Source organism: Oncorhynchus mykiss, chromosome 10, assembly GCF_057628025.1.
Source record: "Oncorhynchus mykiss isolate SJ-2025 chromosome 10, ASM5762802v1, whole genome shotgun sequence".
NCBI classification, from domain to species: domain Eukaryota; kingdom Metazoa; phylum Chordata; class Actinopteri; order Salmoniformes; family Salmonidae; genus Oncorhynchus; species Oncorhynchus mykiss.
This window is the reverse complement of record NC_143031.1, coordinates 61886286-61914237: the sequence shown is the minus strand read 5'-3', so window position 1 is coordinate 61914237 and position 27952 is coordinate 61886286. Positions and strand designations below refer to the sequence as shown.

The window sequence follows — 27952 nt, the reverse complement described above, 5'->3', positions numbered from 1 at the left end:
GTCAAAAGCTTTAGAACACCTACTCAAGGTTTTTCTTTATTTTTTACATTGTAGAATAATAGTGAAGACTATGAAATAACACATGGAATCATGTAGGAACCAAAAACAAACAAACAAATCCAAATATATTTGAAATTTGAGATTCTTCAAGGTAGCCACCCTGGTGCATTCAGAATGTATTCAGACCCCTTCACTTTTCCCACTTTGTTACTATACAGCCTTATTCTAAAATGGATTAAATAAAACATTTTCCTCATCAATCTACACACACTACCCCATAATGACAAGGTATTGCTATGAGACTGTCCAGCCCAAACCATGAAAAACAGCTCCAGACCATTATTCCTCCTCCACAAAACTGTTAAAGTTGGTACTAAGGCAGGTAGCGTTCTCCTGGCATCCGCCAAACCCAGATTCATCCATTGGACTGCCAGATGGTGAAGTGTGATTTATCACTCCAGAGAAGGCATTTCCACTGATCCAGAGTCCAATGGCGGCGAGCTTTACAGCACACCAGCCGATGCTTGGCATTGCGCATGGTGATCTTAGGCTTGTGTGCGCGGCTGTTCGGCAATGGAACCCATTCCATGAAGTTCCCAACGAACAGTTCCTGTGATGACATTGCTTCCAGAGGCAGTTTGGATCTTGGTAGTGAGTGCTGCAACCGAGGACAGACCATTTTTACGTGCTAGGCACTTCATCACTCAGCGGTCCTATTCTGTGAGCTTGTGGGGCCTACCACCTTATGCCTGCGCCATTGTTGCTCCTCGACATTTCGCCTTCAAAATAACAGCACTTACAGTTGACCTGGACAACTCAAGCGGTGCAGAAATTTGACGAACTGACTTGTTTGGCATCCTATGACGATGCCACGTTGAAAGTCACTGAGCTCTTCAGTAAGGCCATTCTACTGCCAATGTTTGTCTATGAAGATTGCATGGCTGTGCATGATTGTATACACCTGTCAGCAACGGGTGTGGCTAAAATAGCCAAATCACAACATTTGAAGGGGTGTCCACATACCTTTGTGTGTGTGTATGTGTGCCTGAGAGTATTAGCTTTCAGTGATGGGGTCATAATGTTTTGTAGCTTAAACCGTTAAGTTAGATCGACATTTAGGAATAAAAAAATAAAAAACATATTGTGTGACTACATGAGGTTACTCAGGTAACCCCGGTTCTATGAACAAAGTGCAATTTTATAGTCAGGCGACCCCCAAGTTTGGGAAACACTGCAATTATCTTATCTCAAGATAAGCTACTTTGAAAAACAGTGCTGTTCCTTCAGAAATAGTGTTTAAGGCAGTGTCGACATAACCAACCATAGAATTACAATCCACAGATGGCAGTTCCCATTGACAACATGACCACAACGTCATTTTTTTATGTGACCTTTATTTAACTAGGCAAGTCAGTTAAGAACAAATTCTTATTTACAATTGACCACCTAGGAACAGTGGGTTAACTGCCTTGTTCAGGGGCAGAAGGACAGATTTTTACCTTATCAGCTCAGGGATTTGATCTAGCAACATTTCAGTTACTGGCCCAACGCTCTAACCACTAGGCTACCTGCCGCCCCATAACAAGTTGTTCTATATTAGCTGCATGTGCTGCAGCCTTCCTGACTGGAAGTGCTTACGATAAAATCCACAGCTAACTTTCTAGATGCTACTAATTCTCAGATTTTTGCTCTCTGGTTCAGTATTTTTGATGAGTTTTATTGGTCTGTTCAGACAGGAGTAATATCATTTAGGGGAAAATATTTGTATTTATACACTGTGCATTTTTGGAAAATTATTAACAATGTTCAGGGATAGCTGCAGCACCCCCTACTTATGTAGACAAGGAAGAGTGTGGGTATATCCAAAACCCAGGATAGAGGGGTTCAGTGAATGTGGTGTAGAATGTGTGAAGGTGTTTCTGTTTACCAAAGGACACACTATAGAAGGACAAAGTACCAGCAGGCCAGTCAAGATACACACCAACTCTGTGCAAAACAGGACCACGGAAGAATGTGATATTGCCTCCCGCATTGTAAAAGTAATAGTAACCTTCACCAGCGCAGTTCAAACTCCAGGACTTGGTATTTTGTCCAATCCAACTGTCAGACCCCCATCCCATCCGACTCATTCCTTTGTAAGTCACTCCAATGTCAGGCTCCCCACAATCCCACATCACCTCCCAGTAATATCGAGATCCAGATAGGCCTTCTCTGCAGAGAACTTGGGGATGCCATTTAAATCTGTCTGGATGGTCTTCGTAATGCTGCTCCTTGTCCACCCGTGTCACCTTCCTGTTCTCCTCAGAGAGTAACAGGTGTGCGTTTGCTGTGTTTGGGTCCATGGTGAGCTGACAGGCATCTGTAGACAATGGGGACACGTGATCATATTCATTATCTCCAGCACCCTACCAGTGTCGACATAAGTGAAACGAGTCATTTTCTATGTTCTGTAGTCAAACTAAGTGAATTACTCTCAATGATGTAATCAAAAGTATTTTTTTTAAATGATTTATTTTTTGCAGTAACACGGAGAGCAGGCAAACACCCTCCTACTGGCTGGAAACTTTGTATAGTTTTTGACAATCTGTTTTTTTTTTTTTTACCCCCGATGACCTCAAGAGCTATTTTTTACCTCAGGGTTTGAGGTAAATCCAGAACCAGAGTTCTTTGAGGAACTACCGCATGTATAACACTGGTATGGTTAAAGGGGCAATCTGCAGTCGCTACATACATCTTTGGACTTTTAAGTTAGCGATATACACCGAGTGTACAAAACATTAAGAACACCTGCTCTTTCCACGACAGATTGACCTAGGTGAATCCAGCTGAAAGCTATGATCCCGTATTGATGTCACCTGTTAAACCCACTTCAGTCAGTGTAGATGAAGGGGAGGAGACAGATTAAAGAAGGATTTTTAAGCCTTGAGACATGGATTGTGTATGTTGGCCAACTCAATATTAGGAAAGTGTTCCTAATGTTTGGTATACTCAGTGTATATTTTATATCCATTGATTCTTGAAGAATATAACTAATAAATGACTCGTGAGCTTAGTTCAATGGTCGTACCCCATCAGAACCCAAAATATAAGCTTGTTTTACTCCAATGTTTGTGAACAAACACTGTATAGCCTCAAAACATGGTTCAAACTATAACTTTGATCTCATTGATTGTCAGTCCTTGCACCCACGGCTCTATGAATTTGAAAGTGGTTCAATTTCTCCAGCCCCATCCCTCAGTTGTTTACCAAAAAACGGTGGTGGGGTTACCACCTTGCTGTCGTTTGAACTGCACATTGCCCCTTCAATTAAGATCTCTTACACTGGTAAGACATACTGAATGTGATATAAAAAAATAGGTCAATTGTTTGTTCAACGCCGGAAAAAAACGAAATCGTATATAATGTTATTTTGTACGTGGAAGTATGCATTAGTTACTACATCTGTAGTTCTGAAGATGCAGTTGATTACAATTGAAGGGACTTACATTTTCTCAGCCCGGATACCAGCCTGCACTCTGCACCGTGATCCACACTGTAGTAAAAACAACAACACGGTGATTACGTAACAAGGAACACACACGCGCACTCGTGATAGAAAAGCTCCTCACACTACCAGGTCTTACTGTCTGCATAATTGTTTTCTTACTTCAGCTTCATCAGTTTGCATCTGGGATCCCCTTTACCAGCTGAAAGCAGTCCCCCTGCAGAGTCTCCTGGGTGATTGTAGCTCAGGTCCAGCTCGCTCAGGTGGGAGGGGTTTGACCTCAGAGCAGAAGCCAGAGCAGCACAGCCCTCCCCTGTGACTTCACAGCCAGACAGTCTACAGAGGGACAGACACAACAGCGGTCTAGGTTGGTGTAATGATCTACCACGTGGCATCTACTTTATACGTTTGTCCATGACACAAACAAAACCAGACTTTGACAGACAATAATGACAACATAAATAATTCACAACATTGTTCTTCTTTAAATAGCTGTACTTACCCTAGTGTCTGCAGTTCACAGTTTGGATCCGCCAGGCCATCAGAAAGCAGTGTAACTCCTGAGTCCTGCAGGTCGTTGTCTCTCAGCTCCAGTTGTTTCAGTTGTGAGTTGGGTGCACTCAGGACTGAGGCCAGATATGAACAGCAACCCTCTGTCAGACCACACTGACTTAGGCTGCAGCATGGGTTCACAAGAGTATGTTGAGGATGGATTCATGATAATTACAGATAAACACACACACACACACACACACACACACACACACACACACACACACACACACACACACACACGTTGCATTCGGAATGTATTCAGACCCCTTCCCTTTATCCACATTTTGTTACATTAACAGCCTTATTCTACAATGGATTAAATAAAAACGTTCCTCAATCTACACACAATACCCCATAATGACAAAGCAAAAACCGTTTTTTTTTAATAGAAATGTTTGCAAATGTATCAAAAACATGAACACTTTATTTCCATAAGTATTCAGACCCTTTGCTATGAGAATTGAAATTCAGCTCAGGTGCATCCTGTTTCCATTGATCATCCTTGTGTTGTTTCTATGATTGGAGTCCACCTGTGGTAAATTCAATTAATTGGACATGATTTGGAAAGGCACATACCTGTCTATATTAAGGTCCCACAGTTGACAGTGCATATCAGAACAAAAACCAAGCCACAAGGTCGAAGGAATTGTCCGTAGAGCTCAGAGACAGTATTGTGTCAAGGCACAGATCTGGGGAAGGGTACCAAAACATTTCTGCAGCATTGAAGGTCCCCAAGAACACAATGGCCTCCATTATTCTAAAATAGAAGAAGTTTGGAACCACCAAGACTTTTTCTAGAGCTGGCCCCCCGGCCAAACTGAGCAATCGGGGGAGAAGGGCCTTGGTCAGGGAGGTGACCAAGAACCCGATAGTCACTCTGACAGAGCGCCAGAGTTCCTCTGTGGAGATGGCAAAACCTTCCAGAAGGACAACCATCTCTCAGCACTTCAGGCCTTTATGGTAGAGTGGCCAGACAGAAGCCACTCCTCAGTAAAAGGCACATGACAGTCCGCTTGGAGTTTGCCAAAAGGTACCTAAAGGATTCTCAGACAATGAGAAACAAAATGCTCTGGTCTGATGAAACCAAGATTGAACTCTTTGGCCTGAATGCCAAGCGTCACGTCTGGAGGAAACCTGGCACCACCCTACGGTGAAGCATGGAGGCAGCATCATGCTGTGGGGATGTTTAACAGAGCAAAGTACAGAGAGATCCTTGATGAAAGCCCTGCTCCAGAGCGCTCAGGACCTCAGACTGGGGCAAAGGTTCACCTTCCAACAGAACAATGAACCTAAGCACACAGCCAAGACAACGCAGGAGTGGCTTCGGGACAAGTCTCTGAATGTCTTTGAGTGGCCAAGCCAGAGCCCCATCTAACATCTCTGGAGAGACCTGAAAATAGCTGTGCAGTGACACTCCACATCCAACCTGACAGAGCCTGAGAGGACCTGCAGAGAAGAATGGGAGAAACTCCCCAAATACAGGTGTGCCAAGCTTGTAGTGTCATACCAAAGTCTCGAGGCTGTAATCGCTGCCAAAGGTTCCTCAACAAAGTACTGAATAAAGGGTCTGAATGTTTAGTTTTTTTATTTGTAATACATTTGCAAAAAATTCTAAAATCCTGTTTTTGCTTTGTCATTATGGGGTGTTGCGTGTAGATTGATGAGGGGGGAAAATCTATTTAATCCATTTTAGAATAAGGCTGTAACATAATAAAATGTGGATAAAGGGAAAGGGTCTGAATACATTCTGACTGCACTGTGTGTGTGTGTGTATGTATATGTGTGTATATGTGTGTATGTATATGTGTGTGTATATATATATACACAAAAGAAAGAGCAAAAGAAACACGCTTGGACTGCATGATATGGGCAGAAAACGTAATTGCGATTTGATTTGCGATATAGAATACATCGTTACACTTCTGCAAATTTTTTTCAATCACAGAAATGTATGTTAAGAAGCAGTTTTTTAAAGCAGCATCGTTCTTGTTTGGAGCAATCGGTTGACTGCATTTGAATTAACAGAACAGCATGCAAACTTATATCTAAAAGTGGGGAGGAGTCTTTATGTGTGTGGGAAGCAGCTGCAAGAGGCGAGAGGGAGAGAGACGACAAACAGAGTAAACTATACAAATGGACGTTACATGCAGCTGTTTCAAAATATTGCGATATGGATATTGCACATGTCAATATTGCAATTTTGATGTGAATTCGATTAATTGCGCAGCCCTAACTAGTGTTGTCATGATACCAGAATTCTGGCTTCGATTACCGATACCAGGTCTAGTATCACCACACTCGATACCATCACGATTCCATGGCAAAAAAAGAAGGCACATTAGCCAAAGTCACAGAATGGCACTTGATCCAGACAGATAAACTACTGCTCTGTTCAATCGTTGGGCATCTTTTGAGTCCAATATCATTACATTTGAAAATGTTTACATCAACATTTTTCAGAGACAGCCCTGCGTGCATTAACGAATCGATCATCCAATCCATTTGACTTTGGTAAAAAACTATCTAATTACGTAACAACAAAATGGTGATAATTTATTTGAATGGTAAACCTCTATTGATAAACTGGGTAAATCAAGATGTAGCCTAGACCTATTCACAATGCAGGTGAATGCATATTCAATAGGAGTGTGTGCAATAGGAGTTGAGCTTGCTTTGGCTGATAGCATGGGGCTACAGATGACAAACAATCTGTTTACGTTCCATTTGGGACGAGGCAAAACGTGCCCTATTCTCTCTCTCACACACACACACACACACACACACACACACACACACACACACACACACACACACACACACACACACACACACACACACACACACACACACACACACACACACAGTCCGCTGAGGCAATAGATCATATTTGGGAGAGAAGTGAGATGAAGTAAATTAATAAACTTTTGGTGGCAATCACCTTTGAAATCAGCATATTTAGCTTTATCGATTATCAAAAACAAAGTACTAAGGTAGTGAATTGATCTTATCGTCCGTCAGCTGTAAGCGAGCAAGGAAAGTAAGTTTTTTTCCCACTACCACATAGTCCTTGAAACCGAATGCAACCATTTTTCCCCACTACCACATAGTCCTTGAAACCGAATGCAACCATTTTTTTCCTCTACCACATAGTCCTTGAAACCGAATGCAACCATTTTTTCCCTCTACCACATAGTCCTTGAAACCGAATGCAACCAGTTTTTTCCACTACCACGTAGTCCTTGAAACCGAATGCAACCATTTTTTCCCTCTACCACATAGTCCTTGAAACCGAATGCAACCATTTTTCCCACTACCACATAGTCCTTGAAACCGAATGCAACCATTTTTTCCCTCTACCACATAGTCCTTGAAACCAAATGCAACCATTTTTTCCCACTACCACAGTCCTTGAAACCGAATGCAACCATTTTTTTCCCACTACCACACAGTCCTTGAAACCGAATGCAACCATTTTTTTCCCCACTACCACATAGTCCTTGAAACCGAATGCAACAGTTCATCAGTTGTAAAAACTTTTTTTTTTCTCTATGGGCAATGATGGGAGTGGGACCAGAGATTTTCTAATCAGGTCACATGGTTTAAAAAAAAGAATCTGCAAAAACCTCTGGCCCTAGGGACGATGTCAAACTGTAGCAACCTTGTACTTGTTCATATGAATTATATTTTAAAACTAGGCTAACAGGGGTTTCCTTCACACAGACACGGAGACAACCATTGCAGTTGGACAATAGAACTAAGAGGGCCGAGCCTTTGCATATGTAATTAAAAAGTAACTCACACAGTCTATGTGATCAGTATTGTGTTTGATTAATTTCAGTTAACAATTTTGGATTGAAAAAGTCAAGGAGGCCTAGCCAGCCCAAGTTTGAATATAGACTAAACCAAATTTGATCTCGTTCACATTTTCTCCTAACACAGATAAATGGGCTATAAACAGGCTATAAACATAACATTCCCACTTTGTTTACCCCGGCCAGAGCGCAAGAAGGGACAGGGAGCTGTAGCCTGCAGCTGGAGAAAATCACATTCCCATATTGCTCAGGTGTAGGCTGCTGCAACATTTCTGTGAAGAGTTCTTTCTTGTGTCTGTGATGTGTTATCAAGTTTGCTAAATGAATACCGGAGGACAGTGGAGAGGGGCACACGCTTTGCGCTTTGCTAGAAGACTTGCTTTGTGTCCAGCCATGATACAGCCCAGTGCTGGCTAAGTGGGGAGCTAACATGATGCAGCCCAGTGCTGGCTAAGTGGGGAGCTAACATGATGCAGCCCAGTGCTGGCTAAGTGGGGAGCTAACATGATGCAGCCCAGTGCAGGTTAAGTGGGTAGCTAACATGATGCAGCCCAGTGCTGGCTAAGTGGGGAGCTAACATGATGCAGTCCAGTGAAGGTTAAGTGGGGAGATAACATGATGCAGGATAAGTGGGGAGCTAACATGATGCAGCCCAGTGCTGGCTAAGTGGGGAGCTAACATAATGCAGCCCAGTGCTGGCTAAGTGCGGAGCTAACATGATGCAGCCCAGTGCTGGCTAAGTGGGGAGCTAACATGATGCAGCACAGTGCAGGCTAAGTGGGGAGCTAACTTGATGCAGCCCAGTGCAGGCTAAGTGGGGAGCTAACATGATGCAACCCAGTGCTGGCTAAGTGGGGAGCTAACATGATGCAGTCCAGTGAAGGTTAAGTGGGTAGCTAACATGATGCAGGTTAAGTGGGGAGCTAACATGATGCAGCCCAGTGCTGGCTAAGTGGGGAGCTAACATGATGCAGTCCAGTGAAGGTTAAGTGGGTAGTTAACATGATGCAGGTTAAGTGGGGAGCTAACATGATGCAGCCCAGTGCTGGCTAAGTGGGGAGCTAACATGATGCAGCCCAGGGAAGGTTAAGTGGGTAGCTAACATGATGCAGGTTAAGTGGGGAGCTAACATGATGCAGCCCAGTGCTGGCTAAGTGGGGAGCTAACATGATGCAGCCCAGTGCTGGCTAAGTGGGGAGCTAACATGATGCAGCCCAGTGCTGGCTAAGTGGGGAGCTAACATGATGCAGCACAGTGCAGGCTAAGTGGGGAGCTAACTTGATACAGCACAGTGCAGGTTAAGTGGGTAGCTAACATGATGCAGCCCAGTGATGGCTAAGTGGGGAGCTAACATGATGCAGTCCAGTGAAGGTTAAGTGGGTAGCTAACATGATGCAGGTTAAGTGGGGAGCTAACATGATGCAGCCCAGTGCTGGCTAAGTGGGGAGCTAACATGATGCAGCCCAGTGCTGGCTAAGTGGGGAGCTAACATGATGCAGCCCAGTGCTGGCTAAGTGGGGAGCTAACATGATGCAGCCCAGTGCAGGTTAAGTGGGGAGCTAACATGATGCAGCCCAGTGCTGGCTAAGTGGGGAGCTAACATGATGCAGCCCAGTGCTGGCTAAGTGGGGAGCTAACATGATGCAGCCCAGTGCTGGCTAAGTGGGGAGCTAACATGATGCAGCCCAGTGCTGGCTAAGTGGGGAGCTAACATGATGCAGTCCAGTGAAGGTTAAGTGGGTAGCTAACATGATGCAGGTTAAGTGGGAAGCTAACATGATGCAGCCCAGTGCTGGCTAAGTGGGGAGCTAACATGATGCAGCACAGTGCAGGCTAAGTGGGGAGCTAACATGATGCAGCCCAGTGCTGGCTAAGTGGGGAGATAACATGATGCAGCCCAGTGCTGGCTAAGTGGGGAGCTAACATGATACAGCCCAGTGCTGGCTAAGTGGGGAGCTAACATGATGCAGCCCAGTGCTGGCTAAGTGGGGAGCTAACATGATGCAGCCCAGTGCAGGTTAAGTGGGTAGCTAACATGATGCAGCCTAGTGCTGGCTAAGTGGGGAGCTAACATGATGCAGTCCAGTGAAGGTTAAGTGGGTAGCTAACATGATGCAGGTTAAGTGGGGAGCTAACATGATGCAGCCCAGTGCTGGCTAAGTGGGGAGCTAACATGATGCAGCCCAGTGCTGGCTAAGTGGGGAGCTAACATGATGCAGCCCAGTGCAGGCTAAGTGGGGAGCTAACATGATGCAGCCCAGTGCTGGCTAAGTGGGGAGCTAACATGATGCAGCCCAGTGCAGGCTAAGTGGGGAGCTAACTTGATGCAGCACAGTGCAGGCTAAGTGGGGAGCAAACATGATACAGCACAGTGCAGGCTAAGTGGGGAGCAAACATGATACAGCACAGTGCAGGCTAAGTGGGTAGCTAACATGATGCAGCCCAGTGCTGGCTAAGTGGGGAGCTAACATGATGCAGTCCAGTGAAGGTTAAGTGGGTAGCTAACATGATGCAGGTTAAGTGGGTAGCTAACATGATGCAGCCCAGTGCTGGCTAAGTGGGGAGCTAACATGATGCAGCCCAGTGCTGGCTAAGTGCGGAGCTAACATGATGCAGCCCAGTGCTGGCTAAGTGGGGAGCTAACATGATGCAGCACAGTGCAGGCTAAGTGGGGAGCTAACTTGATGCAGCCCAGTGCAGGCTAAGTGGGGAGCTAACATGATGCAACCCAGTGCTGGCTAAGTGGGGAGCTAACATGATACAGCACAGTGCAGGCTAAGTGGGGAGCTAACTTGATGCAGCCCAGTGCTGGCTAAGTGGGGAGCCAACTTGATGCAGCACAGTGCAGGCTAAGTGGGGAGCTAACATGATGCAGCCCAGTGCTGGCTAAGTGGGGAGATAACATGATGCAGCCCGGTGCTGGCTAAGTGGGGAGCTAACATGATACAGCCCAGTGCTGGCTAAGTGGGGAGCTAACATGATGCAGCCCAGTGCTGGCTAAGTGGGGAGCTAACATGATGCAGCCCAGTGCTGGCTAAGTGGGGAGATAACATGATGCAGCCCAGTGCTGGCTAAGTGGGGAGCTAACATGATACAGCCCAGTGCTGGCTAAGTGGGGAGCTAACATGATACAGCCCAGTGCTGGCTAAGTGGGGAGCTATCATGATTCAGCCCAGTGCTGGCTAAGTGGGGTGCTAACATGATGCAGCACAGTGCAGGCTAAGTGGGGAGGTAACATAATGCAGCACAGTGCAGGTTAAGTGGGGAGCTAACATGATGCAGCACAGTGCAGGCTAAGTGGGGTGCTAACATAATGCAGCCCAGTGCTGGCTAAGTGGGGAGCTAACATGATACAGCCCAGTGCTGGCTAAGTGGGGAGCCAACATGAAACAGCCCAGTGCTGGCTAAGTGGGGAGCTATCATGATTCAGCCCAGTGCTGGCTAAGTGGGGTGCTAACATGATGCAGCACAGTGCAGGCTAAGTGGGGAGCTAACATGATGCAGCACAGTGCAGGTTAAGTGGGGAGCTAACATGATGCAGCCCAGTGCTGGTTAAGTGGGGAGCTAACATGATGCAGCCCAGTGCTGGCTAAGTGCGGAGCTAACATGATGCAGCCCAGTGCTGGCTAAGTGGGGAGCTAACATGATGCAGCACAGTGCAGGCTAAGTGGGGAGCTAACTTGATGCAGCCCAGTGCAGGCTAAGTGGGGAGCTAACATGATGCAGCCCAGTGCTGGCTAAGTGGGGAGCTAACATGATGCAGCCCAGTGCTGGCTAAGTGGGGAGCTAACATGATGTAGCCCAGTGCAGGTTAAGTGGGTAGCTAACATGATGCAGCCCAGTGCTGGCTAAGTGGGGAGCTAACATGATACAGCACAGTGCAGGCTAAGTGGGGAGCTAACTTGATGCAGCCCAGTGCTGGCTAAGTGGGGAGCCAACTTGATGCAGCACAGTGCAGGCTAAGTGGGTAGCTAACATGATGCAGCCCAGTGCTGGCTAAGTGGGGAGCTAACATGATGCAGTCCAGTGAAGGTTAAGTGGGTAGCTAACATGATGCAGGTTAAGTGGGGAGCTAACATGATGCAGCCCAGTGCTGGCTAAGTGGGGAGCTAACATGATGCAGCACAGTGCAGGCTAAGTGGGGAGCTAACATGATGCAGCCCAGTGCTGGCTAAGTGGGGAGATAACATGATGCAGCCCAGTGTTGGCTAAGTGGGGAGCTAACATGATACAGCCCAGTGCTGGCTAAGTGGGGAGCTAACATGATGGAGCCCAGTGCTGGCTAAGTGGGGAGCTAACATGATGCAGCCCAGTGCTGGCTAAGTGGGGAGCTAACATGATGCAGTCCAGTGAAGGTTAAGTGGGTAGTTAACATGATGCAGGTTAAGTGGGGAGCTAACATGATGCAGCCCAGTGCTGGCTAAGTGGGGAGCTAACATGATGCAGTCCAGGGAAGGTTAAGTGGGTAGCTAACATGATGCAGGTTAAGTGGGGAGCTAACATGATGCAGCCCAGTGCTGGCTAAGTGGGGAGCTAACATGATGCAGCCCAGTGCTGGCTAAGTGCGGAGCTAACATGATGCAGCCCAGTGCTGGCTAAGTGGGAAGCTAACATGATGCAGCACAGTGCAGGCTAAGTGGGGAGCTAACTTGATACAGCACAGTGCAGGTTAAGTGGGTAGCTAACATGATGCAGCCCAGTGCTGGCTAAGTGGGGAGCTAACATGATGCAGTCCAGTGAAGGTTAAGTGGGTAGCTAACATGATGCAGGTTAAGTGGCGAGCTAACATGATGCAGCCCAGTGCTGGCTAAGTGGGGAGCTAACATGATGCAGCCCAGTGCTGGCTAAGTGGGGAGCTAACATGATGCAGCACAGTGCAGGCTAAGTGGGGAGCTAACATGATGCAACCCAGTGCTGGCTAAGTGGGGAGCTAACATGATACAGCACAGTGCAGGCTAAGTGGGGAGCTAACATGATGCAGCACAGTGCAGGCTAAGTGGGGAGCTAACTTGATGCAGCCCAGTGCTGGCTAAGTGGGGAGCCAACTTGATGCAGCACAATGCAGGCTAAGTGGGGAGCTAACATGATGCAGCCCAGTGCTGGCTAAGTGGGGAGCTAACATGATGCAGCACAGTGCAGGCTAAGTGGGGAGCTAACTTGATGCAGCCCAGTGCTGGCTAAGTGGGGAGCCAACTTGATGCAGCACAATGCTGGCTAAGTGGGGAGCTAACATGATGCAGCCCAGTGCTGGCTAAGTGGGGAGCTAACATGATGCAGCCCAGTGCTGGCTAAGTGGGGAGCTAACATGATGCAGCCCAGTGCAGGTTAAGTGGGTAGCTAATATGATGCAGCCCAGTGCTGGCTAAGTGGGGAGCTAACATGATGCAGTCCAGTGAAGGTTAAGTGGGTAGCTAACATGATGCAGGTTAAGTGGGGAGCTAACATGATGCAGCCCAGTGCTGGCTAAGTGGGGAGCTAACATGATGCAGCCCAGTGCTGGCTAAGTGGGGAGCTAACATGATGCAGCCCAGTGCTGGCTAAGTGGGGAGCTAACATGATGCAGCCCAGTGCAGGTTAAGTGGGTAGCTAACATGATGCAGCCCAGTGCTGGCTAAGTGGGGAGCTAACATGATGCAGTCCAGTGAAGGTTAAGTGGGTAGTTAACATGATGCAGGTTAAGTGGGGAGCTAACATGATGCAGCCCAGTGCTGGCTAAGTGGGGAGCTAACATGATGCAGTCCAGTGAAGGTTAAGTGGGTAGCTAACATGATGCAGGTTAAGTGGGGAGCTAACATGATGCAGCCCAGTGCTGGCTAAGTGGGGAGCTAACATGATGCAGCCCAGTGCTGGCTAAGTGGGGAGCTAACATGATGCAGTCCAGTGAAGGTTAAGTGGGTAGCTAACATGATGCAGGCCAGTGCTGGCTAAGTGGGGAGCTAACATGATGCAGCACAGTGCTGGCTAAGTGGGGAGCTAACATGATGCAGCCCAGTGCTGGCTAAGTGGGGAGATAACATGATGCAGCCCAGTGCTGGCTAAGTGGGGAGCTAACATGATGCAGTCCAGTGCTGGCTAAGTGGGGAGCTAACATGATGCAGCCCAGTGCTGGCTAAGTGGGGAGCTAACATGATGCAGCCCAGTGCAGGTTAAGTGGGTAGCTAACATGATGCAGCCCAGTGCTGGCTAAGTGGGGAGCTAACATGATGCAGTCCAGTGAAGGTTAAGTGGGTAGTTAACATGATGCAGGTTAAGTGGGGAGCTAACATGATGCAGCCCAGTGCTGGCTAAGTGGGGAGCTAACATGATGCAGTCCAGTGAAGGTTAAGTGGGTAGCTAACATGATGCAGGTTAAGTGGGGAGCTAACATGATGCAGCCCAGTGCTGGCTAAGTGGGGAGCTAACATGATGCAGCCCAGTGCTGGCTAAGTGCGGAGCTAACATGATGCAGCCCAGTGCTGGCTAAGTGGGGAGCTAACATGATGCAGCACAGTGCAGGCTAAGTGGGGAGCTAACTTGATGCAGCCCAGTGCTGGCTAAGTGGGTAGCTAACATGATGCAGCCCAGTGCTGGCTAAGTGGGGAGCTAACATGATGCAGTCCAGTGAAGTTTAAGTGGGGAGCTAACATGATGCAGGTTAAGTGGGGAGCTAACATGATGCAGCCCAGTGCTGGCTAAGTGGGGAGCTAACATGATGCAGCCCAGTGCTGGCTAAGTGCGGAGCTAACATGATGCAGCCCAGTGCTGGCTAAGTGGGGAGCTAACATGATGCAGCACAGTGCAGGCTAAGTGGGGAGCTAACTTGATGCAGCCCAGTGCAGGCTAAGTGGGGAGCTAACATGATGCAACCCAGTGCTGGCTAAGTGGGGAGCTAACATGATACAGCACAGTGCAGGCTAAGTGGGGAGCTAACTTGATGCAGCCCAGTGCTGGCTAAGTGGGGAGCCAACTTGATGCAGCACAGTGCAGGCTAAGTGGGGAGCTAACATGATGCAGCCCAGTGCTGGCTAAGTGGGGAGATAACATGATGCAGCCCAGTGCTGGCTAAGTGGGGAGCTAACATGATGCAGCCCAGTGCTGGCTAAGTGGGGAGATAACATGATGCAGCCCAGTGCTGGCTAAGTGGGGAGCTAACATGATGCAGCCCAGTGCTGGCTAAGTGGGGAGCTAACATGATGCAGCCCAGTGCTGGCTAAGTGGGGAGCTAACATGATGCAGCCCAGTGCTGGCTAAGTGGGGAGCTAACATGATGCAGCCCAGTGCTGGCTAAGTGGGGAGATAACATGATGCAGCCCAGTGCTGGCTAAGTGGGGAGCTAACATGATACAGCCCAGTGCTGGCTAAGTGGGGAGCTAACATGATGCAGCACAGTGCAGGTTAAGTGGGGAGCTAACATGATGCAGCACAGTGCAGGCTAAGTGGGGTGCTAACATAATGCAGCACAGTGCAGGCTAAGTGGGGCAGGCCGGAGGAAAGTAAGAACAGAACCATTTGTCATGTTAAGTATCGAAAAAGCACCTACGTTTGGTAAACTGTGCAACACTAGCCCTAACACACACACGTGCACACACACACACTTACCCTAGTTTCTGTAGTTTACAGTTTGGATCCACCAGACCATCAGAAAGCAGTGTAACTCCTGAGTCCTGCAGGTTGTTGTCTCTCAGCTCCAGTTGTTTCAGTTGTGAGGTGGGTGCACTCAGGACTGAGGCCAGATCTGAACAGCAACCCTCTGTCAGACCACACTGACTTAGGCTGGAGGGAGTAGAGGAACATTGTATAGCTAACACGATCTTACTCACACACACGCACACACAATAGTACATGAACATAAACAAACATGTGCATGCAGCGCGCACAAACACACGTACCCTAGTGTCTGCAGTTTGCAGTTTGGATCCTTCAGTCCAGCACACAGCAGTGTAACTCCTGAGTCCTGCAGGTTGTTGTATCTCAGCTCCAGTTGTTTCAGTTGTGAGTTGGGTGCACTCAGGACTGAGGCCAGATGTGAACAGCAACCCTCTGTCAGACCACATGGACCTAGACTGTAGTGGAAAGGAGGACACACTTTAACATTATACACACACACACACACACACACACACACACACACACACACACACACACACACACACACACACACACAGGATGCTCACATAAGTGTCTGTATGTTGTGGAGTGGACTGAATAGCAGCTTCACTCCTCTGTCTCCCAATTCATTGTAGCTGAGGTCTAGCTCTGTCAGGGGGCAGTTTGGTGTCCGCAGGGCTGAGGCCAGAGTCCAACAGGATGGATATGTGAGGTCACAGCCAGCCAGTCTAAAGAGATGTATTACACTTTTAGATATTCAAAACCTTAATAATAATAATATGACATGCATAAACACAATGAAAAAGGAGTCTCTTACTTCAAACAAATGCAATGTTTAGAGTAGCTCAGATGATGGTCAATCTACACCTATATTTTCTGAGTTTAATGTCGGGTGTCCGGCATCTCATTATACAACACAACTTACGATGCTTTCTTGCAGGTTTTCACTACCGGCAGCAACCTCAGACGACCTTCCACTGATGTGTTATATGTCTTCAGGTCAAACTCATCCAGCACCCCCTCTGACATCAGTAACACAAAGGCCAGGGCTGAACATTGGTGAGGTTGTAGCTTTGTTTCTGAAAGAGTTCCTGATCGCAGGGAGGTCTGGATCTCTTCAACTACAGAGTTATCCCCAAGTTCATTCAGACAGTGGAACAAGTTGATGATCCTTTCTGGTGAGGATTCCATCTTAATCTTGTCTGTAAGGTACTTGAATGTTTCCTCAATGCTCGGTGTTTGACCTCCTCTCCTTGTCAGAAGGCCTTTTAAGAGATTCTGATTGGACTCCAGTGAGAGGCCCAGAAGAAATCGAAGGAACAGGTCCAGGTGTCCATTCTTACTCTGCAAGGCTTTGTCCACTGCACTCATGTGTAAGTCAGACAACTTGTCACACTTGAATGATTCATCAAACACATTTTCAGACTTCCCCAGCCATGACTCTAAAGCATATACTGCTGCCAGAAACTCTTGAATGCTCAGATGGACAAAGCTGAAGACCTTGTCTTCGTATAGCCCACATTTGTCTTTAAACATTTCTGTACACAAGGCTGAGTACTCTGATGCCTCTGTGACATCGATGCCACACTCTGTCAGGTCTTCCTCATAGAAGATAAGGTTACCCTTCTGCAACTGTTGGAAAGCCAGATTTCCTAGTTTCAGGATCATGCCTTTGTCTGACTGAGACAGTTTCTTTGGGTTTTTCTCTGTGGCTTTGTTGTACTTTTTGTTTTTCACACTGGTTTGGATGAGCAGGAAGTGGGTGTTCATCTGTGTCAGAGATTTGGGGACTTCGACATTCTTTGTTTCTTTTAGCATTGTTTCAAGGACAGTGGCTGATATCCAACAGAAGACTGGCATGTGGCACATGATGTAGAGGCTTTTTGATGTCTTCATCTGTGCGATGATTCTGCTGGCCAGGTCCTCATCACCGATTGTCTTCCTGAAGTACTCCTCCTTCTGTGGGTCACTGAAACCTTTTACTTCGGTCACCTGGTGAACACACTCAAAGGGTATCTGATTGGCTGCTGCTGGCCGTGTGGTTATCCAGAGATGAGAAGAGGGAAGCAGGTTCCCTTTGATGAGGTTTGTCAGCAGCACATCCACTGAGGTTGGCTCTCTGATGTCATACAGGTCCTCATTGTTCTGGAAATTTAGAGGATGTCGACACTCATCCAGACCGTCAAAAATGAAAAGAGTTTTGATTTCACCACACTGAATGCTGTCAATATCTTTTAGATCTGGGCAGTAGTATTGCAGAAGTTGCATCAGACTATATTGACCCTTTTTCAGGTTAAGGTCGCGGAAAGGAAGAGGAAATATGAAATGAATATCTTGATTTGCTTTTCCCTCTGCCCAGTCAAGGATGAACTTCTGCACAGAAACAGTTTTTCCAATGCCAGCGATTCCTTTGGTCAGCACAGTCCTGATAGGTTTTCTTTGTCCAGGTAACCTTTTGAAGATGTTGTTGCATTTGATTGCGGTCTTTTGTGTGGTTTGTTCCTTAGAAACCGCCTCGATATGTCTCACCTCATGTTCATTATTGACCTCTCCACTTCCACCTTCTGTGATGTAGAGCTCTGTGTAGATGTCATTTAAGAGAGTTTGCTTTCCATGGTGTCCAATTCCTTGAAATATTTGTTGAAACTTCTGCCCCAGTTTAGTTTTAATTTCCCTGGCTTTCCAAAGAGTTTTATCTAGGAAAAGAATACGATTGATATCAGTTACCACAAAACAAGAAGATACAGTAGTTCAAAAGTGAAACTAATTTATCAAGACAATGTCGTTAGAAGTGATTTAGATAAATGGAGGTTGAAGTGTAAGAGATGGTGGTTGTAACCCCCTTTGATCCTTTGTCTGAAATGCAGTCTTACTTCTTATGTCTAGAAAGTTCAGTGTGATCTTCAAGGCACCCTCGGTTCCAAAACTCTCCAGCATCTTCTCAACCAAATCTCGAACATCTTCATTGTCCAGCTGGGTCTCAAAGCACTCTGGGTAACAATGGATCAGATGATTTTTGAAGAGATTCAAATCACTCATGTTTTTCATTGACTGACCTAGTAGAGATGAAGTGTCCAACAACATGGGGATCTACGAAAAAGGCAGAGGAAAGCAATCTGGTGAAAAAGCTGTCAATATATAAACAAGACCGCAAGATAAGAGAAAGATTTAAAAGTTGTTCAGCCTACAACGCTAGATCCCACTGGGCACAGACGTCAGTTCTACGTCTAGTTTTGATTTACATTTGGTTGAGTTGTCAACTAACGTGAATTTAACAACACACCTCAACATGTCATTGGATTTAGGTTCAAATTTGGGTGAAAAAAAGCCGAAATGCTTCTACGTTGATGACTTTTCAAATCCAGTCAGTTTTCCACGTTGACTCAACGTCGTCACATTTATTTTTGGGGTGTTCAAATGACGTGGAAACAACGTTGATTCAACATTTTGCCCAGTGGGATGGTTATTCAATGTTGTGTTCCTCTAGTAAGAATAGATACAGAACATAATTTCTTACCTCTATGTAGCATTTTCTGTGGCCTCTGTGGTCCTCCACGGCACATACATTACAGACGAGTATCTGGTCGGTCTTACAGAAGACTTCCAGAGCTTTGTGGTGCAGCTGGCAGAGTTTCTGCTCCAGGTTTCCTGTCACCTCCACCAGGGTGTGTTTTCGCAGTGCCGCTACTATGTAATGCTGCCTTACGTGGCTCTCACAATAGGAGGCAGTGCAGTTCAGACAGGACCTCACAGCTTTGAGCTTTTTCTCAGTGCAGAGATCACAGGCCACGTCTCCAGGTCCAGCGTAGTGGTGACTTGACTCGGAGTGCTGATGTTGGAGAGGTTTAGGTGAGACCAAGACACTTACGCACTGCTTGCAGTAACTGTGTCCACCGGGGATGGATACCTGATCCTTTGGCCCTCTTTTACACTTGGCACACAGGTCTATTGTTAGCCCACTAAAGAGATGAGGAAGGGAGAACAGTTTATATGTCTTTCTCAACCTGCTTGTTCAATGCAAATGAACCACAAGGCATAAATGAGCCATAAGTTGAGTGTTATTGCAATGCATTGTCATATTCACTTTATTTATGTCCTGACGAGTCATGAGATGCATGTTGCTGTTTACCTCTCAAAAATAGTGTTTTTATTAGGCATTTCTTACGACCATACAGTGAGTTGCAATAAACCGTTTTATTCAAGAACTATAGCAATAGTAAGTGTTCTGGACATTGTTCTATTATGCCTATAGTTATTTGATTTGTGAGCTTATGTCTTTCCATCCTTTTGTCATTTAGGGGGTGCTGGTTGAAAGTAGGTGGAAGAAACATTGAGTTGTCACTCTTTATTGATAACAGGCTGTGTGTAGGTAACTTTGCTCTCTTTCTGACTCTGGAGAAAGCCATGGAAACATTAACATGTGACTTCCAGTTTCATCACCCATCCGCCATCCAAGCTTCATCAATTACCCATCCTCTACCCAAGCTTCATCAATTACCCATCCTCTACCCAAGCTTCATCAATTACCCATCCTCTACCCAAGCTTCATCAATTACCCATCGTCTACCCAAGCTTCATCAATTACCCATCCTCTACCCAAGCTTCATCAATTACCCATCCTCTACCCAAGCTTCATCAATTACCCATCCTCTACCCAAGCTTCATCAATTACCCATCATCTACCCAAGCTTCATCAATTACCCATCCTCTACCCAAGCTTCATCAATTACCCATCCTCTACCCAAGCTTCATCAATTACCCATTGTCTACCCAAGTGTAGCTTATATCTTATCATACCCTTTGTCAGCGGTTTGTGTTTCCTGGTTGAAAGTAGGTGGAAGAAACATTGAGTTGTCACTCTTCATTGATAACAGGCTGGGTGTAGATGACTCTGCTCGGTGATGCTGGACACTAAACAAAACAGGGAAACAGACCACCTCAACAACTACGTTTCAACAGTTCCATAACTGTAACTCAGAATGTATACATCTTTTGGACATTGGAGCAATCTTATTTGAGTCAGAAAAAGATGTTCATATGATAGGTAAGCTATACAAAACCTTGCAGAGAGCATATCCAACTGACAACCTCTTAGTTAAATAATATAAACTATTGGAACAAGACTTAAAAATAACTGATATTGGCACAAGATGGAGGGAATGTTGGAACTCAACTTACGAAATGAGTTAATGAAAACGCTGTATGCTTAATCCCGTATAAATTAACGTGTGGAATATATTAGACACGTTTCACAAATTCTATAGCACAACGGCAACGTCATGTCTTAAGTGTAAAACTAACAATGACTCAATAATTCTTGCTTTCTGGGAATGCTATAAAGTTCAAAGGTTATCGGCAGAGTTAGAAAGTTGGCTGTCAGAAGTATTACAATGTAAATGTACTTTTAATCCGTCTGTCTGCATATTTTAAGCCATGTTATTTATATTTTTTGTATCTTTATTTAACTAGGCAAGTCAGTTAAGAACAAATTCTTATTTTCAATGACGGCCTAGGAACAGTGGGTTAACTGCCTTGTTCAAGGGCAGAACGACAGCTTTTTACCATGTCAGCTCAGCGATTCGATCTTGCCACCTTTCGGTTACTAATCCAACGCTCTAACCACTAGGCTACTTGCCGCCCCAAAATATGAGGGTGCAGTGAGCTACCCGATGGGTTGGAGGATACTCTTCTCGTCAATCATCTTGAAAAAAAGTATACTTAAATACCATCGTTAAGACAATGGAAAAATCACATGCTTCATTATCTAAATATTGAAAGAGTGTGGGTGACGGAGAGAAACAAAATGGTGCAATTTGAGGACTTGTGGCGGACAGTAATGCAGGTATTGAAGATAGGGGTGAGAACAGGTGGGTCTGGGCAGGTGTGACATCGTTGATGTTCGTGTGCGTCTGTATGTTGTCTTTGTACGTGTAAGTATGTACGGTTTAAAAAAATATTACATAAAGGAAAATGTATATTTCAGAATGAACGTTTTACCTCTCAGAGCTGATGTCTTGAGGGAGGCTCATTTTAGAGGCAGCGGTCCCTCCTCTCTCTTCCCAGAGACTCATTTTAGAGGCAGCGGTCCCCTCCCCTCTCTCCCCAGAGAGACTCATTTTAGAGGCAGTGGGTCACACCTACAGACTGAACAGATCAACGGGAAATACACTTATCAACCAACAATGAACAACAGTGCTTTCCATAAGCGCCGGCTGTTGGCCATTAGGCCAATTAAGTTCTTTGCGATGGAAGTTTGGTGGTGGTGGTGTATATCAATGCTAAACAGCATCAAAAAGGTGCTCAAACTCAAGCAGGTATGTAAACTAGTGGTTGACAGTAGCATGCCGGATAAAACCGGACGGCAGTGAGCCAAGGGAGTTCCAGAAATAGTTAACATTAAATAAATAAAGGACCACTTGAAGGGAATGCTCTCTTAATGAAGCAAAGCACCTCCAGATGACACAAGATGGGAAGAAGGTGGATAGCCTGTCAGTGCTACTAAACATTGAGGGTCTGGTACTGCCAGGAAAAGTTAGGATTGGGTATATGAGTTACTATGTGCGAGCTTATGTTCAGAAACCACTGCGTTGCTATAATTGTGAAAGGTTTGGGCACGGTGTGCACAGGCAAAAGGAGATGTGTGGGGGAGAACATGCATATGAGGAATGTGGAGATGGGGTCCAGTTAAAGTGCTGTAACTTTGGGGGAGCCCATAGTGTGGCATATCAGAGTTGTGCAGTGATGAAAAGACAGGTGGAAGTGCAGCAGGTGAGAAGTGAGTGTAACATGTCGTATGCAGAAGCAGTGAAGGTAGTTCAGACAGAGACAAGCTGGGCACCTAGAACAGGTATTCCGGTCAACTGTCAGTGCTGTTATTGTGAAGTGGAAACACCTAGGGGCAACGAGCTTAGCCGCGAAGTAGTAGGTCCCACAAGCGGGACCGAACGGGACCGCCGAGTACAGAACGGGACCGCTGAGTGCTGAAGCATGTAAAAATCATCTGTCCTCGATTGCAACACTCACTACCGAGTTCCAAACTGCCTCTGGAAGCAAGGTCAGCGCAAGAAGTATTAGTTGGGAGCTTGATGAAATGGGTTTCCATGGCCGAGCAGCAGCACACAAGTCTAAGATCACCATGTGCAATACCAAGCGTCAGCTGGAATGGTGTAAAGCTCACCGCCATTGGACTCTGGAGCAGTGGAAACGCCTTCTCTGGAGTGATGACTCACACTTCACCATCTGGCAGTCCGACGGACTAATCAGGGTTTGGCGGTTGCCAGGAGAAGAAGTATTAGTCGGGAGCTTGATGAAATGGGTTTCCATGGCCGAGCAGCCGCGCACAAGTCTAGGATCACCATGTGCAATACCAAGCGTCAGCTGGAATGGTGTAAAGCTCACCGGCATTGGACTCTGGAGCAGTGGAAACGCCTTCTCTGGAGTGATGACTCACACTTCACCATCTGGCAGTCCGACGGACTAATCAGGGTTTGGCGGATGCCAGGAGAAGAAGTATTAGTCGGGAGCTTGATGAAATGGGTTTCCATGGCCGAGCAGCCGCGCACAAGTCTAGGATCACCATGTGCAATACCAAGCGTCAGCTGGAATGGTGTAAAGCTCACCGGCATTGGACTCTGGAGCAGTGGAAACGCCTTCTCTGGAGTGATGACTCACACTTCACCATCTGGCATCTGGCATCTGGCAGACGGACTAATCTGGGTTTGGCAGATGCCAGGAGAACGCTACCTTACGGAATGCATAGTGCCAACTGTAAAGTTTGGTGGAGGAGGAATAATGGTCTGGGGCTATTTTTCATGGTTTGGGCTAGGCCCCTTAATTCAAGTGAAGGGACATCTTTACGCTAGAGCATACAATGACATTCTAGACGATTCTGTGCTTCCAACTTTTTGGCAACAGTTTGGGGAAGGCCCTTTCCTGTTTCAGGATGACAATGCCCCTGTGCACTAAGCGAGGTCCTTACAGAAATGGTTTGTCAAGATCGGTGTGGAAGAACTTGACAGGTCTGCACAGAGCCCTGTCCACAACCCCATCGAACACCTTTGGGATGAATTGGAACGCCGACTGCGAACCAGGTAAAATTGCCCCACATCAGTGCCCGACCTCACTAATGCTCTTGTGGCTGAATAGAAGCAATTCTCTGCAGCAATGTTCCATCTAATGGAAAGCCTTCCCAGAAGAATGGAGGCTGTTATAGCAGCAAAAGGGGGACGAACTCCATATTAAGGCCCATGATTTTGGGATGAGATGTTCGACGAGCAGGTGTCCACACACTTTTGGTCATGTAGTGTACCTCAGCCCAGACCTACAATGCCACTGTCAGTGGGAATTCATTTAACATCCCTCGACTCTTGCCGTGTCAACAGACATCCCCCAAACCCCCGTGACTCTTGGAAAATTAGTGTACAACTGGTAAATAGTCGCTGATATTTCAGTCAGATGTCTAGCTAGCTAGTTACCTCAAGGACTCTGGCTATTAGCCAGGTAGCTAGCTACAGTGCCTTGCGAAAGTATTCGGCCCCCTTGAACTTTGCGACCTTTTGCCACATTTCAGGCTTCAAACATAAAGATATAAAACTGTATTTTTTTGTGAAGAATCAACAACAAGTGGGACACAATCATGAAGTGGAACAACATTTATTGGATGTTTCAAACTTTTTTAACATATCAAAAACTGAAAAATTGGGCGTGCAAAAGGTCGCAAAGTTCAAGGGGGCCGAATACTTTCGCAAGGCACTGTATAACTAGGTGGCTAGAAGGACGACATTAGCAGCTAACGTTGAACAGAGCCTGACCTCAGCAGGAGCAGTTGACTGAAATTAAGCTAGCTATAATCAAAAGATGGGCTACTATAAGTTCTCATAACAAAATACCTTTTCTTTGTAGAGAATAGTGAGACAGACGGTGGTGAATCAGGCTGCAATGGAGGAGGCAAATAGATACACAGAGAGAGGAAGCATTGAAGCAAGCAGGGAGAGAGGTTAGTAGTATAGTGGGTACAGTGGTTCCCAAACCTAGGGTCCAGGACCCACATGGGTTCCCCTAAAATGAAAATAGGGTCCCCTGAGAGAGTCTTTAATCTTATCAAGCACAGTAATAACTTGTTTCTCTTCAAATCAGTACAGAATACAACATTTTAGATTCAACTAGGGGCCTTTTACACTGTCAGAATTCACTTGCATGTCATTATGTGTTGGGACAGCCCGTGGGACCTAAAATTGAGTGAAATACAGTACAGTGCCTTGCGAAAGTATTCGGCCCCCTTGAACTTTGCGACCTTTTGCCACATTTCAGGCTTCAAACATAAAGATATAAAACTGTATTTTTTTGTGAAGAATCAACAACAAGTGGGACACAATCATGAAGTGGAACGACATTTATTGGATATTTCAAACTTTTTTAACAAATCAAAAACTGAAAAATTGGGCGTGCAAAATTATTCAGCCCCCTTAAGTTAATACTTTGTAGCGCCACCTTTTGCTGCGATTACAGCTGTAAGTCGCTTGGGGTATGTCTCTATCAGTTTTGCACATCGAGAGACTGAAATCTTTTCCCATTCCTCCTTGCAAAACAGCTCGAGCTCAGTGAGGTTGGATGGAGAGCATTTGTGAACAGCAGTCTTCAGTTCTTTCCACAGATTCTCGATTGGATTCAGGTCTGGACTTTGACTTGGCCATTCTAACACCTGGATATGTTTATTTTTGAACCATTCCATTGTAGATTTTGCTTTATGTTTTGGATCATTGTCTTGTTGGAAGACAAATCTCTGTCCCAGTCTCAGGTCTTTTGCAGACTCCATCAGGTTTTCTTCCAGAATGGTCCTGTATTTGGCTCCATCCATCTTCCCATCAATTTTAACCATCTTCCCTGTCCCTGCTGAAGAAAAGCAGGCCCAAACCATGATGCTGCCACCACCATGTTTGACAGTGGGGATGGTGTGTTCAGCTGTGTTGCTTTTACGCCAAACATAACGTTTTGCATTGTTGCCAAAAAGTTCAATTTTGGTTTCATCTGACCAGAGCACCTTCTTCCACATGTTTGGTGTGTCTCCCAGGTGGCTTGTGGCAAACTTTAAACAACACTTTTTATGGATATCTTTAAGAAATGGCTTTCTTCTTGCCACTCTTCCATAAAGGCCAGATTTGTGCAATATACGACTGATTGTTGTCCTATGGACAGAGTCTCCCACCTCAGCTGTAGATCTCTGCAGTTCATCCAGAGTGATCATGGGCCTCTTGGCTGCATCTCTGATCAGTCTTCTCCTTGTATGAGCTGAAAGTTTAGAGGGACGGCCAGGTCTTGGTAGATTTGCAGTGGTCTGATACTCCTTCCATTTCAATATTATCGCTTGCACAGTGCTCTTTGGGATGTTTAAAGCTTGGGAAATCTTTTTGTATCCAAATCCGGCTTTAAACTTCTTCACAACAGTATCTCGGACCTGCCTGGTGTGTTCCTTGTTCTTCATGATGCTCTCTGCGCTTTTAACGGACCTCTGAGACTATCACAGTGCAGGTGCATTTATACGGAGACTTGATTACACACAGGTGGATTGTATTTATCATCATTAGTCATTTAGGTCAACATTGGATCATTCAGAGATCCTCACTGAACTTCTGGAGAGAGTTTGCTGCACTGAAAGTAAAGGGGCTGAATAATTTTGCACGCCCAATTTTTCAGTTTTTGATATGTTAAAAAAGTTTTAAACATCCAATAAATGTTGTTCCACTTCATGATTGTGTCCCACTTGTTGTTGATTCTTCACAAAAAAATACAGTTTTATATCTTTATGTTTGAAGCCTGAAATGTGGCAAAAGGTCAAAGTTCAAGGGGGCCGAATACTTTCGCAAGGCACTGTATAAAGGCAATTTAATATTATGTACACTGAACAAAAATATAAATGCAACATGCAAAAATGTCAGAGATTTTACTGAGTTACAATTCATATAAGGAAATCAGTCAACATCAGTCCTGACTTACCACTCATGTACATAGTAAATAAGTAGTGAAACACGTATTATTAAGTACAACTTGTAAGGTAGTGAGTGATCTATAAGTACCAATCCACAAATGTAAATCCCCTTTCACAAATGTAAATCACTATCCACAAATGCAATTCACTATCCACAAACAAACACTGTTTGATTTGTATTTGTAAATCGATATATTGCATTAGAATTTTTTTATAACTGCAGATATGCAGGTCATTTCTAAGGGCCTTAAGTAAAATGGCTTCCATAAATATTTGCACATAGCAGAGATATGCGGATTGGTGATTTACATTTGAGGATTGGTACTTATTCGTACAGATCATGATACACGAATACAAAAAGCATGCTGTCAGTTCACAATACATTTGGCATGATATTGATCCCATACCTGCACGCTCTTGCTGAATGCAGATGATATTCCCCTGAAACTGGACAATATGTACAGCCTACACGTGTTTTGCGATTGTGTAGGCTACTTTGTGCATGATTTCACTATTGTACTACATAATTGATCTTTCATATACCTCCACCAAACGACTTTGATATACATCAGTGGGTATTAAGAAGTGAGTATACGCAATGCCCACTGAAAAAAGTGGGTATAAGGCGTATACCTGCGCATAGCATCCACTACACCACTGTCCCATTGTGTTTTACAAAAGGTGCACTCTCCTACATCACTGGCTGAGACCGAGTACGACTGTGTCCGACACCGAGACAAGACCGAGACACTCAAATTGTCGTCTCGAGACCGAGTACTACAACATTGTCTGCAACATACATATAGCTGAAAAGAAAAACTATTTTAATGAATGCAAACCTATAGGTCACAACAAGGCCAGACACTCTTAAAATCAGCTAAAAGTACTATATATTGGTCTACCACCACAGTAGGCTTTTATATGGCAATTATTTAACAACCATACACACCATTAAATAAAATACAAAAAACAACAACACTAACCTTAGAGGCCAACACCCAGCAACATGTCCTCAGCCTGGTAGCTTAGCAGTCAGATCCGCTGTGTCATTCAAAAGATTTACTTTCGATTTCAAAAAAAAGTATTTGTTGCAGAAACCCGAACCCGATTACACTACAATCAACCGATTAAAAGGTGGAAATCATCACACAAATCACATTATTCAAGCGGTGAATTTGCTACGCGTTACCTTTGAATTATGATTCAGAACCATACATTGCACTTACTGTAGTTATTGTAGTTCTTCTATGTTATATTAGCGATCGCACAATTTAATTTGCATTCTGCCACCTACTGTGCAGGATGCAAACAAGATTCCCAAAAAAGGAACAAAACACCAAAACAACTACCAAACTATCAAAAAATATTAATAATAATAAACTAAATCAAACAACTTTTATGTAAAAAAATAAAACAGATCTGATCCCTAAACATGCTCAATGGGAACGTGGGAGGACAGGTCTTCGAGCACCCTTGCAAGTAGGGTTGGAAACGGCGTTGCCAACTCCTCAGTATGGAAAGTAGCCATTT

The 27952-nt window shown here is 45.4% G+C and overlaps 1 protein-coding gene across 1 annotated transcript; it reads right to left on the bottom strand.

The window, feature by feature from the left end:
* Positions 1-9: 9 nt before the first annotated feature.
* LOC110534410 (NACHT, LRR and PYD domains-containing protein 6) lies at positions 10-27952 on the bottom strand. The gene is made up of 13 exons (XM_021619268.3): positions 27406-27952; positions 21436-21582; positions 20236-20349; positions 18956-19397; positions 18312-18528; positions 16364-18134; positions 16005-16166; positions 15720-15893; positions 15430-15603; positions 3987-4160; positions 3647-3820; positions 3486-3532; positions 10-2359 (listed from the first exon to the last, which is right to left on the bottom strand). The coding sequence occupies exons 2-13, from the start codon at positions 21552-21554 to the stop codon at positions 1833-1835; spliced, it is 4095 nt and encodes a 1364-aa protein (XP_021474943.3). The 5' UTR covers positions 21555-21582; positions 27406-27952; the 3' UTR covers positions 10-1832.

Bases quoted from the DNA above. Each gene is read 5' to 3' on its own strand.
- LOC110534410 (XM_021619268.3), bottom strand. From the start codon at position 21,554: ATGAGTCTCTCTGGGGAGAGAGGGGAGGGGACCGCTGCCTCTAAAATG. The intron at 18,529-18,955 runs GTAAGAAATTAT...CCTTTTTCGTAG, and splicing joins ACAGAAAATGCTACATAGAG to ATCCCCATGTTGTTGGACAC. The intron at 15,604-15,719 runs GTACGTGTGTTT...TACTCCCTCCAG, and splicing joins TGCAAACTGCAGACACTAGG to CCTAAGTCAGTGTGGTCTGA.